The 17842-nt window shown below is 38.5% G+C and overlaps 1 protein-coding gene across 1 annotated transcript in view; it reads left to right on the top strand.

Moving 5' to 3' along the window:
* LOC126262853 (speckle targeted PIP5K1A-regulated poly(A) polymerase-like) overlaps nucleotides 1–17842 on the top strand; it is a 206068-nt gene that overhangs the window by 108273 nt on the left and 79953 nt on the right. Inside the window, exon 7 of the mRNA XM_049959720.1 lies at nucleotides 13276–13570. Coding sequence (XP_049815677.1) covers nucleotides 13276–13570 — 295 coding nt within the window. The remainder of the gene's footprint in view (nucleotides 1–13275; nucleotides 13571–17842) is intronic.

The raw sequence follows: 17842 nt of genomic DNA, 5'->3' as shown, positions 1-17842 counted from the left end.
TATCAACCTGTGGATTTAACTTACATATTCTTTTTTTTTTTAAAGTTTCTTGTCAGGAATATGTGGTCTAAACACACACAAGATAGTCCGTCATTCCAGGTTCAGCTATTAACTGTTCCCAAGTTACTCATGAAACAGGTTATTGATTCCGCAATATAGAATACTATCTTATCCAGGTCGATTAAGTCACAAGCCAACAGAAAATGTGAAAAGGAACAACTATGTTAAAATGAAGCCCCTCCCATAAGAACATTTACAAAACCAACCATGTAATTCAGTACTTTTACCCAAACTGTATAAAACCCATACTTTTATCAAAACTGCATAAAATCCCTTATTACTGGAACTTACTCTATGTTATGGTTAGCTACTAAGCCAGAACCATGCAGATGTATATATTCATAAACTTGTGCCTTTCTTTGACACTTTATAGAATCCAACAACTACTTATCATTATGCTAAGATTGTAACTGACCAAGTCTTACACTCATGACGTTACGTACGTAACCATAAATCATTCTCTTGAAGAGTTAGAGACCAAAAGTAATTCACAACTCTTTGTTGCTTCATATTGTTTACTCATTTCCCCTGTGCCTTATGTAGACAGAAAAGCTCGGGCACACGAGTCCTTGTTCACTCATTCAGCCAAATGTGGAACTCCAAGAAGCTACACTATCCAGGTAAATTCTTCTGTCTTACTAACTTGGAGTAAGCCTTTGAATAATAACAGCATCCTACCATTGTTAGACCATCAGGCACACCTCTTCCAGGAAAATCCTAAATTGTTATGGCAATAATTCACCTGATTTCCTTTTTCTCCCATTATAGTATAGGTCCATCCTCGATGATGTCCACCTAGTGAGTTTGTATTGGTACATTGAATGTATTTGCAATTGTGAATGTGGACAACAATCAGCTGCAGAATGGGATGACAACAATGAAAATTTGTGCATTTCCCACTTATCACAAGTGGTTGCCTTACCATATGGCTATCTGTGCATGACTCACGGCTGGACACGTACCTCCATATGTCATCAAACATGTGTCTACAACCTTTACTGGTACATCCATTATGTATATTCCAGTACAAGTGACACATTTTACCTGAAAGTTGCATGCCTGGTGTCAGCAGATAAATATGATATTGCAGTGTCTGTGTTATTCTGAATTATGATGTAAAGTTTTCTTTGGACTTGTATGCAAGCCAAATTGACCATGTGGAGATGATTACCTATTGCTAGGGTCTTCACAGCCCTCACAGTTGCATCCAAAAAGGATGCTCACAGTACTGTTGCATTCTCTTCAGGGTACCTATGGCAGGGTTGTCACAGGGTCTATAAATAAGGGAATTTCAAACATCTCACAGACATCAGGGAAATTTGGAAAAAAAAAAAAAACTGGAAAAATCACATTTTTGTCTCAGTAGATGAAATGGTTTGTTTACTGAGGTGACTGGGTGCAGCTGAGTATGTGTGCCACATCCCTACCCCCTCATCAGTGCTGCTTCTCTCCTTCCTACCACTCCCCTCATCTAGCAGTCAGTGCTGCCACCAGTTCTTGCTGCTAGCTAGCTGCAGGCAGAGAGGTGTGAGGAGTGGTTTGTTTGGATCTGATTCTCAGAGACTGTAGGTGCACAGGCCGGAGACGGTGGTCATGTGTGCACTAGTTGTGACTGAGTGATTGTGTGAATGTGTGCATTTTCAGCGTCTGTGATGAAGACTTTATCTTCTGATATTTAAATCTAAAAATAGAACAAAGCATTATTGCAGGAAATTGTTAAAGAAACACAAGCTGTTAAAATTTAGTCCAGAAGCTAACAAAACCTATGGCCGAAAATTTAGTTGTGAGAGTGTGTGTGTGTCTTTTGTACGTGTCTGTCTGCGGCTCAGCGATCATCTTTACGGTGAGTTGCTACCTATCCTCATTATTAATGATTCTCAGAGTATTTGCGCAAATCATCTGTTGCACGGATTGATCGACGTGGTCTTTGTCTTTCCTACGTGTCTGTCTGTGGCTCAGCGATCATCTTTACAGTGAGTTGCTACCTATCCTCATTATTATTGATTCTCCGAGTATTTGCGCAAATTTTCTGTTGCACGGATTGATCAACTTGGTCTTTGTCTTTTCTATGTGTCTGTCTGCGGCTCAGCGATCATCTTTACAGTGAGTTGCTACCAGTCTTCATTATTATTGATTCTCAGAGTATTTGTGCAAATTATCTGTTGCACGGATTGATTAATGTGGCCTCATTTCGTCAACATGCTGTCTGTGGATCGTGAATAGCTGGCCACACGAGTGGATTTCTGCGACAGGCCAAAACTGCAGGCTGTTCTTGCGGGTGTCAGTAACGGATTGGGCCTGCTGATCTGAAGCCTTTCAGTTCCCACCAATGTGCAGGCCCTGCCCGATGGATCTAGTCTCACGAATCTGCCCATAGGCCAGGTCTGTTTGTGCATGGTGTAATGCAGTAAAGTTTCATGGTTTATCCAAGAACCTCGGACTGCAGTGCTCCTCAGCAGGTCAGAGGCCATGGGCGATAGATTTCAGGAATAGTGACTGTCTCACCTCAAGTATGTTGTACAGTGTGCCATTTTATAGACATTTTATTTGTTCTAGTACATTTTGTCACTTCAAAAGTAGTTTGTATGTTAGAAAGTACGGACGAGAAGAAGGAGAAAATTGCGTCAGTTGCTGGCAATTTGTACATCGTGTACTCATATATTTCTCTAAAGATAAATCACAAAGCACTTGTAAAATAATGTACATAATAAAGTGGGTAATAACCGACAATAATGAAAGTAGTAGAACCAACATTTTATTGGTGGTCACCTATAGTGTTGGTTTACTCAATTCTTCCCTGCCTTATGTACTTCTTTCAAGAGGTCTACTTTTTTTCTGAGGTTATTTCAGTAAAGGTCACCTACAGTGTTGGTTTACACAATTCTTCCCTGCCCTATACACTTCTTTCAAGAGGCCTACTTTTTTCTGAGGTTATTTCTGAAATCTGTGAAGGTATTTTAAATCTGTCTTGTGACTCCAAGGAGACACATATTTTTGTCATCAGATGTGTTTTGTTTTATTTAATTAAATAACATCAATCATCTTAATGAAACAAATATACCATTTGGCTTGCTTTCTCCATCTAAAAACAGTCAATTACAAAGGATGTTGATGTTAGTACTTAAGACTTTTGTCCACATGAGGAAATGCCATTTGCTTGCGAGTTTTTTTAAGTATTTTCTTGTTTGCACTTTTGTTTCTTGCGCCGTGGCTGTGAAGACAGATTGTCAACTTATGTCGTAATTTACCCTTGATATCTCAAAATTTGTCAGAGAAAGAAACTAAAACTTGTCTTAAATCAAGTAAATATCAGGGAATTTCACTTGGGGAAACTTGTGGCAACCCTGTATAGGCCATAGTCTGTAGATAGCAGTGGTCAGCTGATACTGTTGACCATGGGTGACCCGGGTGACCCCTACAAGGCACATCTTCAGTGTTGTGTATCTCAAGATAGCGCCTGTATGTCCAAATGGTGTTGCTGTGGTGTAAAGCAAATCGGTATGCAACTTCCTATGTTGACAGCACTTCTTTCCGTAAAGTCACAATGTGTTTATGGCCTAAGTTTGGAATGATCATTTGAGGCATGTCTGCACTTTGAAGAGTGTACACAAATAGTAAGGTTCCATTTTCAATTGCAGACGCAGTACACACTATTGAACTGCCCTGAGGAAGCTGGTTTATTTTTACCTTTGTTACACAAGGCACTATATGTAGCACCTTCATGTGATTAAAAGAGTATCGAGAATGAGGTTTCTAACAAAAATCTGTGCAAGTCATGGATAAGAAGCAAAATGATGTTTGAGAATTTATTTGATACAATATCCAGATAGTAAAAATTGTTAAAGTATTTTAAAATATCCTAATTATAGAATATTGTGATCCTCTATTTGTTTCTTGTGGATGGCTCTGCTTCAGTTGCAGTGCCTCTACAAAGATATGTAAAATAGAAAGTTATTTACACTTCACAAATAGTGATACAATTTGCGTCTTTCGTGCCCTCCACCTTAGACTTGACAATTCTAATATGATAATTGTTTAATTGACAGTGTATTTTTGGGTTTGTGTCTCAACAAAAATATGGAAAAATTAAAAGGTGCTTCTGTCTCAGTAACACTGATGCAACATGCCTCATAGTTATGTGAAACCTCGTTTATTAAAATTTTGCTTTATACAATATAAATTTTGTTAGCACTTAACAGCATCATGTCCATACACCATACAGGTGTACACATCCTGATGTTGCCAGTGGCACTGTATCTCGTACAAGCAAGAGTTTAACAGTCCGAGTTCCTTGGCCTATGGCATTGGAGCTGCATATAATGGTTATTACACTCTAGTGATGTGTGAGAGTAGTTCAGTGAGGTCATTTGTGGTTCATTAATGGATGCATGCAAATATATAAGTGGCCAATAGAATGCTGACAAAATAGTAGATCTTGTGTATTTTGTATGTGAAGATCCAGGATTGGATATAGAACCTGTAGATGATGAAGATTTTCACTTTCTACATCTACATACATAACGTGATAGCCACCATACGGTGTATGGTGGAGGGTGCCCTGTACCATAACTAGTAATTTCCTTTCGTTTAGAACTAGGGAAAAATAACTGTTTACATGCCTCCACATGGGTCCTAATTTCTCGGTTTTATCTTTGTGGTCCTGATGTGAAATGTTAGTTTGTTGATGGTAGTAGGACCATTCTGCAGTCAGTTTCAATGACAGTTCTCTGAATTTTCTCAATAGTATTCCTTTCCCTATAGTGATCATCTAAAAGCATGTTACCTTCCCTCCTGGGATTCCCACTTGATTTTCCAAGGCATCTCTGTAACAGTTACATGTTGTTCGAATCTACTAGTAATGGATGTAGTAGCCTGCCTGTGAATTGCTTTGATGTTTTCCTTTAATCCAACGTCGTGCGTATCCCAAGCACTCGAGTATTGCTCAAGAATTGGTTGCACTAGTGTCCTGTTATGCAGTGTCCTTACAAATGAACCTCATTTTCCTAAAAATCACCCAATAAACCAAAGTTGCCATACACCTTTCATACCACAATCCTCATGTTTGTTCAGTTTTAATATCACTTTGCAATATTATGCGTAGATATTAAATGGCATGATTGTGTCAGGCAGGACACTACTTATGCTGTGTCTGAACAATTCAGGTTTGATTTTCCTATTGATGCAAATCAACTTACATTTTTCTACATTTAATGCCAACTGCCATTCATTAAACCAACTAGAAATTTTGTCTAAGTGATCTTGTATAATCCTACAATCACCCATCTTGGACAGCTTCTTGTACACCACAGCATCATCAGCAAACAACAGTAGATTGCTGCCCATCCTGTCTGCCAGATCATTTATGTATATAGATAACAACAGCAGTTCTATCACACTTTCCTGGGACACTCTTGACGATACCCTTGTCCCTGATGAACACTCCCCATTGAGATGAAAGGATGACATGATGTTTTGTAAAGGGAGCAACACTTTCTAGTAATGAATCGAAAATCAAAATGAGATGTTTATTGTTTTTCCGTTAAAGTACCTACATGCCTAAAAGATCATGGAGTGATGGAAAAAGCTATATAATATAAACAAACAATGGAAAATCCATCAAGATGGAATGTAACAACATTAGAAAAGGGAAGTTGGCACTCACCAAATAGTGGAAATGCCGAGTTGCAAATAGGCACAACAAAAAGACTGTCACAAATAAGGTTTCGGCCAGCAAGGCCTTCATCAAAAATAGAACCCCCCCCCCCCCCCCCACACACACACACATACACATACGCAAATGCAACTCTCACACTACTGCAGTCTCTGGCAACTGAAGCCACACTGCGAGCACCAGCACCAGTGCATGATGGGAGTGGTGACTGCATGGCACCCACATGGCACCATCTTGTGCCAACCTATTCATGGGCCATCTAGAGGAATCCTTCCTAAACACCCAGAATCATAAACCCCTCACCTAATTCACATTCATTGATGACATCTTTGTGATGTGGATCGAGGGTGAGGACATCCTATCACATTCCTCAAGAACTCCAACAGCTTCTCCACCATTTGCTTCACCTGGTCCTACTCAACCCAACAAGCCACCTTCCTAGAGATTGACCTCCACCTCAAGGATGGCTACATCAGTACCTCTGTCTATATCAAACCTACTAACCACCAGCGATACATCCACTTCAACGGCTGTCACCCGTTCCATACTAAGAAGTCCCTTCCATACAGTCTAGCCACCTGTGGTTGTCGCATCTGCAGTTACGAGCGGTCCCTCTTGAAATATTCTGACGGTCTCACTGAAGCCTTCCAAATTACCCTTCCAAACTTGTATGAAAACAAATCTCCCATGAAACTTCCTGGCAGATTAAAACTGTGTGCCCGACCGAGACTCGAACTCGGGACCTTTGCCTTTCGCGGGCAAGTGCTCTACCATCTGAGCTACCGAAGCACAACTCACGCCCGGTACTCACAGCTTTACTTCTGCCAGTATCTCGTCTCCTACCTTCCAAACTTTACAGAAGCTCTCCTGCGAACTGTGCAGAACTAGCATTCCTGAAAGAAAGGATATAGCAGAGACATGGCTTAGCCACAGCCTGGGGGATGTTTCCAGAATGAGATTTTCACTCTGCAGCGGAGTGTGCGCTGATATGAAACTTCCTGGCAGATTAAAACTGTGTGCCCGACCGAGACTCGAACTCGGGACCTTTGCCTTTCGCGGGCAAGTGCTCTACCATCTGAGCTACCGAAGCACGACTCACGCCCGGTACTCACAGCTTTACTTCTGCCAGTATCTCGTCTCCTACCTAAAGCTGTGAGTACCGGGCGTGAGTCGTGCTTCGGTAGCTCAGATGGTAGAGCACTTGCCCGCGAAAGGCAAAGGTCCCGAGTTCGAGTCTCGGTCGGGCACACAGTTTTAATCTGCCAGGAAGTTTCATATCAGCGCACACTCCGCTGCAGAGTGAAAATCTCATTCTGGAAATCTCCCATGCCTTATCTTTCCAGTCTCCCACCACCTTCCAAAGTCTCACCATCCGGCCACAGAGGAGCACTCCACTCATAAGTCAGCACCACCCAGGACTGGAGCAACTGAACTAGATTCTCTGCCAGGGTTTTGACTACCTCTCATCATGCCCTGAAATGAGGAATGTCCTGCCCATTATCCTTCCCACCCCTCCCACAGTGGTATTCCGCCATCCATCGAACCTACACAATATATTTATCTATCCCAACACAACCACTGCACACAACCCCTTACCTCATGGTGCATGTCCCTGCAATACACCTAGATGCAAGACCTGTCCAATACATCCACCCACCACCTACTCCAGTCCTGTCACAAACACCACCTATTCCATCAAATCCTACCTACCTGCAAAACCAGTCATGTGGTCTATGACCTAAGCTGCAACTATTGCGCTGAATTCAATGTGGGCATGACAACCAACAAGCCATATGCAGGAATGGCCACCGACAAACTGTGGCCAAGAAATAAGTCGACCACCCTGTTGCTGAGAACGCTGCCCTTCATTTAAGTGACTGCTTCCCATCAACACCAGCCTTTCTGAAATGTGCAGGTGGGAATTTTCCCTGTAATATATCCTACGTTCCCGTAACCCTCCTGGCCTCAACCTTCGTTAGTCATTACCCTCATCCATCGAGCCCCTTCCCTGTTCCCATTCCAGCACTACACAGCTCTCTCATTCCACCATCAAACCCATTCTTTTACTTCTCTCTCCTTCCACTAACCCCCGCCCCCCCTCCCCTCCCTCCCACCTGTCCCCTGCCCACTGTCTAACCTCCCGACTGCAGATAGCTCCCTACCGTCTCTCCACCTTGTCCCTGCTCCCTCCTCAGCAGCTCTTCACCATCCCCCACCCCTACCGTACTACCCCTCCTCCACCCTGCCCCAGTCTCCTCCTTACCTCCTCCCAGTCACATCATGAACTGGTGCAGCTGCTCACTGTGTGGCTTCAGTTGCCAGAGACTGCAGTCATGTATGTGTGAGTTGTGTTTGTGTTTTTGTGTGTGTGTGTGTGGGGGGGGGGGGGGGGGGGGGTGGATGTGCACGTGCGTCTGTCGTCTATTTTTGATGAAGGCCTTGCTGGCCGAAACCTTATTTGGGACAGTCTTTTTGTTGTGCCTGTCTGTGACTCAGCATCTCCAATATATTATATATATATAGTGTTATCTTGTATGAGCAAAAGACTAGGAGGAACAAACCATAGCAGATTACATGAAAATTATAGGAAAGAAGTTGGGTAAAGAGGTGAAGATATCTTCCAGTAATAATATGCTTTGCCCTTAAAATTGCCCCACTGAAGCTCTGCATACTGCAGACAAGATCAGTATAACTCACAACTGCAGTTTGCTCAAGCAAAGGAAAAGGAAAGATTGATGGGTGCATCAGGAAGGAAATGAGGTGATGATGCTAGGACTACAATGCCGGACTTACATCCTGTAGTGCTTCTGGGATGGTCTCACACACACACACACACACAAATTAGTTCATTATATTTGAACCATAAGAAGTATTCTCAATTTTGGTTTCATATTTTTAGAGATTCCTCTACTCTTTTTGTGACTGCAGATAAAATAATAACCTCTCAAACATGGGAGGGCGCATAAAACTTTTTCCTTGTAGGTCTCATATATTTTTTGTGCTAATTGTATCATCTATTTGAACAGTGTATACTGAAATACACTTTTGTTCTTGTAATGCTTTTACATTGCACTTTTGAATGGTGCAACAACCATATCCTTGTAAAATTTCAGTATTTGCAGTATCATTTAAAAAGCAACACAGAATTATGCCAATTCACAACAAAGTGCAAAGTGGGGAGATGGCAGTATTGAAAATGTAAAGTGCTTCTGGACTAAATTTTAACAGCTTGTGTATCCTTAACAATTTTCTGTAATCATGGTTTGTTGTATTTTTATACATAAATATCAGAAGATAAAGTTTTTGTCATACACTCTGAAAATGATTAAGAATCAGCAACATACAATATTAAAGATTGTACAACATTAATAATCTTCTAGGACATCACTTACACCTCTCTTTTTTGTTTCAGCTCCCTTTTAATTCACATTACGTCTCTCTGTGTAGTACTGTTACTTCCTTTTTTTTTCAGAAATACTGTTATTAACATTAGAGAAACTGACACGTCGTGTTATATCGCATTTGACTGATTATTTTATCTTTACCACATTGATCCAGACTACTAAACGAATTAACTCCTGATTTTAAGAGATCAATCACTCTGTCAACTTTTTATATTGCTGTTGGATTACGTTCTGTCTATTCAGGCTTTTTTAATAAAATATTAAGTGATGTGTTTGTTGTTAAATATCTGTTAAATCAAGTAATACAATAGTGGAAAATCCTGGTTTGAGTACAAACCATGCAGTGAGTGAAAAGACATTCATCATATAGTGCATACCTTGAACGGTAAATAGGCACATAAATTGCAAGATGGTAGCTCATCTAACAAAGCTAGGGCCATCTTCAGAGCAGGTAATCTGCTGAGCTACCTTATGTGAGTGTCTGTCTGCTACAAAATGCCACAAATATATGATGAGTTCTTAGCAATACTATTATTATCCTCATGTTATGTCTAGTCAAAAATGGAAAGTGACGCGGACCTTGATCAAGTGTGACTTCCTTTTAACTGTACAGTATATGTTATATTGCATTTAGGAACTTTCGGGTAATTGAACATGTATCAATAATTATGGATTTCTGTAATTGTATATATAAGTTTGGATGTAGCTGTATTGCATTGATGTACTGGTGGATATTGTGTGGTATGACTCCTGTAGTTGATAGTATAATTGGTATGATGTCAACTTTATCCTGATGCCACATGTCTTTGACTTCCTCAGCCAGATGGATGTATTTTTCAATTTTTTCTCCTGTTTTCTTTTGTATATTTGTTGTATTGGGTATGGATATTTTGATTAGTTGTGTTAATTTCTTCTTTTTATTGGTGAGTATGATGTCAGGTTTGTTGTTTTATCTGTTATAATGGTTCTATTCCAGTATAATTTGTATTCATCATTCTCCAGTACATTTTGTGGTGCATACTTGTATGTGGGAACGTGTTGTTTTATAAGTTTATGTTGTAAGGCAAGCTGTTGATGTATTATTTTTGCTACATTGTCATGTCTTCTGGGGTATTTTGTATTTGCTAGTATTGTACATCCGCTTGTGATGTGATCTACTGTTTCTATTTGTTGTTTGAAAAGTCTGCATTTATCTGTTGTGGTATTGGGATCTTTAATAATATGCTTGCTGTAATATCTGGTGTTTATTGTTTGATCCTGTATTGCAATCATGAATCCTTCCATCTCACTGTATATATTGCCTTTTCTTAACCATGTGTTGGATGCGTCTTGATCAATGTGTGGTTGTGTTAGATGATACGGGTGCTTGCCATGTAGTGTTTTCTTTTTCCAATTTACTTTCTTTGTATCTGTTGATGTTATGTGATCTAAAGGGTTGTAGAAGTGGTTATGAAATTGCAGTGGTGTAGCCGATGTATTTATATGGGTGATTGCTGTGTGTATTTTGCTAGTTTCTGCTCGTTCTAGAAAGAATTTTCTTAAATTGTCTACCTGTCCTTTCTGCTTAATGTGAATCTTTCTGTTGCTGAATGTATGTGATGTATTCTATATTTGTGGCATTTTGATTGTGTAAGTGTATTGAGTGATTCTAGGTCTGTGTTACTCCATTTCACTATTCGAAATGAGTAGGTCAATATTGGTATAGCATAGGTATTTATAGCTTTTGTCTTGTTTCTTGTTGCTGTCAATTCTGTTTTCAGTATTTTTGTCAGTCTTTATCTATATTTTTCTTTTAGTTCTTCTTTAATATTTGTATTATCTATTCCTATTTTTTGTCTGTATCCTAGATATTTATAGGCATCTGTTTTTCCCATCGCTTCTATGCAGTCGCTGTGGTTATCCAATATGTAATCTTCTTGTTTAGTGTGTTTTCCCTTGACTATGCTATTTTTCTTACATTTGTCTGTTCCAAAAGCCATAGTTATATCATTGCTGAATACTTCTGTTATCTTTAGTAATTGGTTGAGTTGTTGATTTGTTGCTGCCAGTAGTTTTAGATCATCCACATATAGCAAATGTGTGATTTTGTGTTGGTATGTTCTAGTAATATTGTATCCATAATTTGTATTATTTAGCATGTTGGTTAGTGGGTTCAGAGCAAGGCAGAACCAGAAAGGACTTAATGAGTCTCCTTGGTATATTCCACGCTTAATCTTTATTGGCTGTGATGTGATATTATTTGAATTTGTTTGGATATTAAGTGTGGTTTTCCAATTTTTCATTACTATGTTTAGGAACTGTATCAATTTAGGATCTACTTTGTATATTTCCAATATTTGTAGTAACCATGAGTGGGGTACACTATCAAAAGTTTTTGGTAATCAATGTATGCGTTGTGTAGTGACCTTTGTTTAGTTTTAGCTTGATATGTCACCTCTGCATCTATTATCAGTTGCTCTTTACATCCTCGTACTCCTTTGCAACAGACTTTTTGTTTTTCATTTATAATTTTGTTCTGTGTTGTATGTGTCATTAATTTCTGTGTAATGACTGAAGTTAATATTTTGTATATTGTTGATAGGCATGTTATGGGGCGATATTTAGCTGGGTTTGCTGTGTCTGCTTGATCTTTAGGTTTCAGATAAGTTATTCCATGTGTAAGTGTATCAGGGAATGTGTATGGGTCTGCAATGTAACTGTTAAATAATTTATCTAAAAACAAAGATGATGTGACTTACCGAACGAAAGTGCTGGCAGGTTGATAGACACAAACAAACACAAACATACACATGAAATTCAAGCTTTTGCAACAAACGGTTGCTTCATCAGGAAAGAGGGAAGGAGAGGGAAAAACGAAAGGATGTGGGTTTTAAGGGAGAGGGTAAGGAGTCATTCCAATCCCGGGAGCAGAAAGACTTACCTTAGGGGGAAAAAAGGACAGGTATACACTCGCACACACACACATATCCATCCGCACATACACGGTGTCTGTGTATGTGCGGATGGATATGTGTGTGTGTGTGTGTGCGAGTGTATACCTGTCCTTTTTTCCCCCTAAGGTAAGTCTTTCTGCTCCCGGGATTGGAATGACTCCTTACCCTCTCCCTTAAAACCCACATCCTTTCGTTTTTCCCTCTCCTTCCATCTTTCCTGATGAAGCAACCGTTTGTTGTGAAAGCTTGAATTTCGTGTGTATGTTTGTGTTTGTTTGTGTGTCTATCGACCTACCAGCACTTTCGTTTGGTAAGTCACATCATCTTTGTTTTTAGGTATATTTTTCCCACTTGGAATGTTTCCCTCTATTATATTCATGTTAAATAATTTAGTTAGATGTGAATGTGTTGAGATGAACTTCTTTAGCCAGAAATTTGCTATTTTATATTTTCCAGGGGCTTTCCAATTGTGGGTATAATTAATTGCTTGGGTGATTTCATGTTGCAAAATTATCACATCAGGCATTTGTGGTATCATCTTGTATGTGTCTGTTTCTGCTTGTATCCACCGTGCATGCCTGTTATGTTGTACTGGGTTTGACCATATGTTGCTCCAGAAGTGTTCCATGTCTGTTATGTTTGGTGGGTTGTCTATTTTAATGTGTGTGTTATCTATTGTCTGGTAAAATTTCTTTTGGTTTGTGTTGAATGTTTGGTTTTGTTTCCTTCTATTTTCACTTTTTTTGTATCTTCTAAGTCGTTTGGCCAATGCTTGTAATTTCTGCTTCTTTTCATCTAATTGCTCTATCGCTTCTTGTTGTGAGATTTTACCTAACCTTTTTCGTGTTTTTTTTTTTCCCCCTGACATTTCATTTCTTATAAATTGTGTTAGCTGTCCAATGTCTTTTCTCAGTTTTTCTATTCTGATCTGTAGCCTGTGTTGCCATGCTGGTTTTGTGGGTTTCTTCTGTGTGTTGGTTGGTTCTGATCTCTGCCTAGTGTGTATATTTAGTGTAGTGAGTGCTCCTATATAAACCAGTAGTTGTAACTCTTCCATAGTTCTGTTTTCATTTATTTTGTTGTGTATGATTGTGTTGATAGTTTTTATTGTTGTTTCGACTTGTGGGTTATTTGGCGGTCTATGCAAGAATGGTTATTATTATTATTATTATTATTATTATTATTAATTATTTACTTATTTTTACAGAGATTGCTGCCAGAAATTTTGATGGTCCCCAGATAGTGAGACGTGTACGTAAACTTCTATGGACCCGTCACCGAAAATTTGGGTCCATTGTTGCAATTCCTGAAGCTCGCATACCTATAGTAAAAATCATCCATATACCAACTGGTATTGCTTGTGATATCAGCTTCCAAGGACAAGGATGTGTACTTAAGAGCAAGCAGTTGTCTCATGTATTAGACATGGATTTTAGAATACGACCACTTATTATTTTCCTGAAGTATTGGGCAAAATGTCACAATATAATAAGTTTATCCAGGTGAGTCAAATATCTAATATTTAAATACTACAGTTTTATTGTACATTAGCTTAGAGCCCACATAGAGTGTGTAGTCTGCAGAGATTTTTTTTGTTTTGTATAATCGAATTTTTTGTTATTCACAAATTGAAACAAATTCTGAGTTTTTCATGCTGATTAAGGCCATATAATAATGGTCTTTTCTGATTGTACATCTGATCAAAAAGCGATTCTGCAAAGTTTTTGTTAATCATGTATTTTGTGTTCTTCTGGAGATATTTCTGTAGCAACTTTCATCATAATGCCTCTGAGCACTATGGGACTTAACATCTGAGGTCATCAGTCCCCTAGAACTTAGAACCACTTAAACCTAACTAACCTAAGGACATCACACACATCCATGCCCGAAGCAGGATTCAAACTTGCGACCATAGCAATCACGCGGTTCCGGACTGAAGCGCCCAGGACTGCTCAGCCACAGCACAACTTTCATCCCCTAACAAATATTTCTTTGTATCTAACCAAGAAGTGAAGTATCAAATTTAATAAATTTAGCTTTAATATTTTTTCAATGTAATGAAATATTTTCTTAAAAATTTTCATCTCCTATTGCGCTGCCTTAAGGGTCAATTTCCGGAAACACTGAAATGCGTTTGTTTCTTTTCTTTTTTTTTTTTTTGTAAAACCGAGAAATTGAATACCAGTTGTCGTAGATGAAGTCTTGTTGTTGTTGTTGTTGTTGTTGTTGTTGTTGTTGTGGTCTTCAGTCCAGAGACTGGTTTGATGCAGCTCTCCATGCCACTCTATCCTGTGCAAGCCTCTTCATTTGCGAGTAACTACTGCAACCTATATCCTTCTGAATCTGCTTAGTGTATTCATCTTTTGATCTCCCTCTGTGATTTTTACCCTCCCCATTTCCCTCAAATACTAAATTGGTGATCCCTTGAAGCCTTAGAACGTGTCCTATCAACCAATCCCTTCTCTAGTCAAGTTGTGCCATGAATTCCTCTTCTCCCCAATTCTATTCACTGCCTCCTCATTATTTGTGTGATCTACCAATCCAATCTTCAGCATTCTTCTGTAGCACGACATTTCAAAAGCTTCTATTCCCTTCTTGTCTAAACTATTTATTCTGCATGTTTCATTCCTATACATGGCTACACTCCATACAAATACTTTCAGAAAAAGGCTTCCTGACATTTAAATCTATACTCGAAGTTAACAAATTTCTCTTCTTCAGAAATGCTTTCCTTGCCATAGCCAGTTTATATTTTATATCCCCCATACTTCGACCATCATCAGTTATTTTGCTTCCCAAATAACAAAACTCATCTACTACATTAAGTGTCTCATTTCCTAATCTAATTCCGTCAGCATCACCTTATTTTATTCGACTACATTCTATTATCCTCCTTTTGCTTTTGTTGATGTTCATCCTATGTCCTCCTTTCAAGACACTGTCCATTCCGTTCAACTGCTCTTCCAGGTCCTTTACTGTCTCTGACAGAATTACAATGTCATCAGCAAACGTCAAAGTTTTTATGTCTTCTCCATGGATTTTCATTCTTACTCCAAATTTTTATTTTGTTTTCTTTACTGCTTGCTCAGTACACAGATATTCAAGCTACAACCCTGCCTCACTCCCTTATCAACCACTGCTTCCCTTTCATGTCCCTCGACTCTTATAACTGCCATCTTGTTTCTGTACAAATTGTAAATAGCCTTTCAGTCCCTGTATTTTACCTCCGCCACCTTCAGAATTTGAAAGAGAGTATTCCAGTCAACATTGTCAAAAGCTTTCTCTAAGTCTACAAATGCTAGAAATGTAGGTTTGCCTTCCCTTAATCTATTTTCTAAGGTAAGTCATAGTGTCAGTATTGCCTCACGTGTTCCAACATTTCTATGGAATCCAAACTGATCTTCCCCGAAGTTGGCTTCTACCAGTTTTTCCATCCATTTGTAAAGAATTCGCGTTAGTATTTTGCAGCCGTGATGTATTAAACTGATAGTTCGGTAATTTTCACATCTGTCAACACCTGCTTTCTTTGGGATTGGAATTATTATATTCTTCTTGAAGTCTGGCGGTCTTTCGCCTATCTCATACATCTTGCACACCAGATGGTAAGAGTTTTGCCATGGGTGGCTCTCCCAAGGGTATCAGTAGTTTTAATGGAATGTTGTCTATTCCTGGGGCCTTGCTTTGAAAGCTTCTTTCGGTGCTCTGTCAAATTCTTCCCGCAGTATCATACCTCCCATTTCATCTTCATCTACATCCTCTTCCATTTCCATAATGTTGCCCTCAAGTACATCTCCATTGTACTGACCCTCTATATACTCCTTCCACCTTTCTTTGCTTAGAACTGGTTTTCCATCTGAGCTCTTGATATTCATACAGGTGGTTCTCTTTCCTTCAAAGGTCTTTTTAATTTTCCTATAGGCGGTATATATCTTATCCCTAGTGATATATTCCTGTACACATGAAACCTTAAAAATCCTTTAGTAGTTGTTTAGTAATTATGTATTTTCTATAAAATCTACACCCACTGTTTTACCCCCTTGGTGCTCGAATCTACAAAAATACTGAAACACGTTTTTTAATTTTCTGATTAAGAAACCAAATAACTGTTTTTGTGGTTCTAGCTTCAAAATACCCTTAACAGTGACACGCTTCGGAAAAGCCTTTCATCCTTTGTTTCACCCCCTTAGTAGTAGAAATTCGAACAGTCCCTTCTTAAACAATGCCTGGGAGATGATGAATCAGTCCTATGCTATTTCATCCCATTAGGGGTCGAATTTCCAAAAACAGTTAAACATGTATTTATTCATCTCTAGCAAAGAAGCAAAACACCAATTTTCAAAGATTTAACTTTAAAAATGCTTTTGCAATGAAATATTTTCATAATACATTTCACCCCCTAAGGGTTTGAATTTCCAAGAACAGTGCATTTGTATGTTGTATTTCTTAGAGAGGAGCTAAATACAAATTTTCATAGCTTTAGCTTCAAAAATGCTTGCAGAGTGATATATTTTCATGAAAACTTTCATCTCCTCTTCCACCCCCATAGGAGTCGAATTTCCAAGAACAGTGAAATATGGTATTTGTTTTATTTCTAAATGAGAAGCCAAATTTAAATTTTCACAGATATAGCTTCAAAAACGCTTTCTTAATAAAACATTTTCATAAAAAATCTCATCCTCTACTTTACCCCCTTAGAGATTCGTGTTTCCAAAATACATTCAATCACATATTTAGATTTAAACTTTTTTAATGTAACAGAATATTTTCTTAAAAATTTTCATCCTTTATTGCACTCTTGTAGTGATGAATTCTCAGAAACACTGAAACACACATTTTTTTATTCATATCCAAGAAGTTGAATACCAGTTGTCATAGATGTAGCCATAAAAATCCTTTAGTAGTTCTTTTGTAATTATTTATTTTCAAAAAATCTTTCACCTACTATTTTATCCCCTTAGTGGTTGAATTTCCAAGAATGCTTGAACACGTACTTTTTATTTTCTGACTGAGAGTCCAAATACCAGTTTTCGTAGTTCTAGCTTCAAAATTCCCTTAATAGTGACATAATTTCAAAAAGCCTTTTATCCCCTATTTCACCCCCTTAGGAGTGCAATTTTGGACAGTCCCTTCTTAAACGATACTTCAGTATAAGATCCATACCTCTCCAAACTTCAAGTTTCTATCCATAGGGGTTTTGGCTGGGCAATAATTAACCGGTGAATCAGTCTGACCCTATTTCACCTGTTCAGGAATTTCCAAAAACAGTGAAACATGTATTTTTTCATCTCCAATCAAGAAGCCAAACACCGATTTTCAAAGATTTTGCTTTGAAAATGCTATTGGAATGAAATATCTTCATAAAGTGTTTCAGACCCTTAGGGGTTGAATGTCCAAAAACTGTGACATGTATATGTTTTATATCTAACAGAGATGCCAGTGATTTAGCTTGAAAAATGTTTGCATAATGAAATATGTCCATAAAAACTTTCATACCCTGTTCCATCCCCACAGGGGTTGAATTTCCAAAAACACTGCGACACATATTTCTTTATTTTTAACTGAGAAGTCAAATACCAAGACGTTGTTTTAAAAATACTTTAGCGGTTCTGTATGATGATATATTATCAAAAAACTCTTTCACCCACTGTTTCTACTCCAGGAGGTTAAATTTTCAAAAATACTGTAACACGTATTTCTTTGTTTCTGACTGAGAAACCAAATACCAATTTTTGTAGGTGTAGCTTCAAAATTGCCTTAATAGCAACATTTAAAAA

Source organism: Schistocerca nitens, chromosome 6 (genome assembly GCF_023898315.1).
Source record: "Schistocerca nitens isolate TAMUIC-IGC-003100 chromosome 6, iqSchNite1.1, whole genome shotgun sequence".
Taxonomy (NCBI): Eukaryota; Metazoa; Arthropoda; class Insecta; order Orthoptera; family Acrididae; genus Schistocerca; species Schistocerca nitens.
This window is presented reverse-complemented; position numbering and strand designations above follow the sequence as displayed.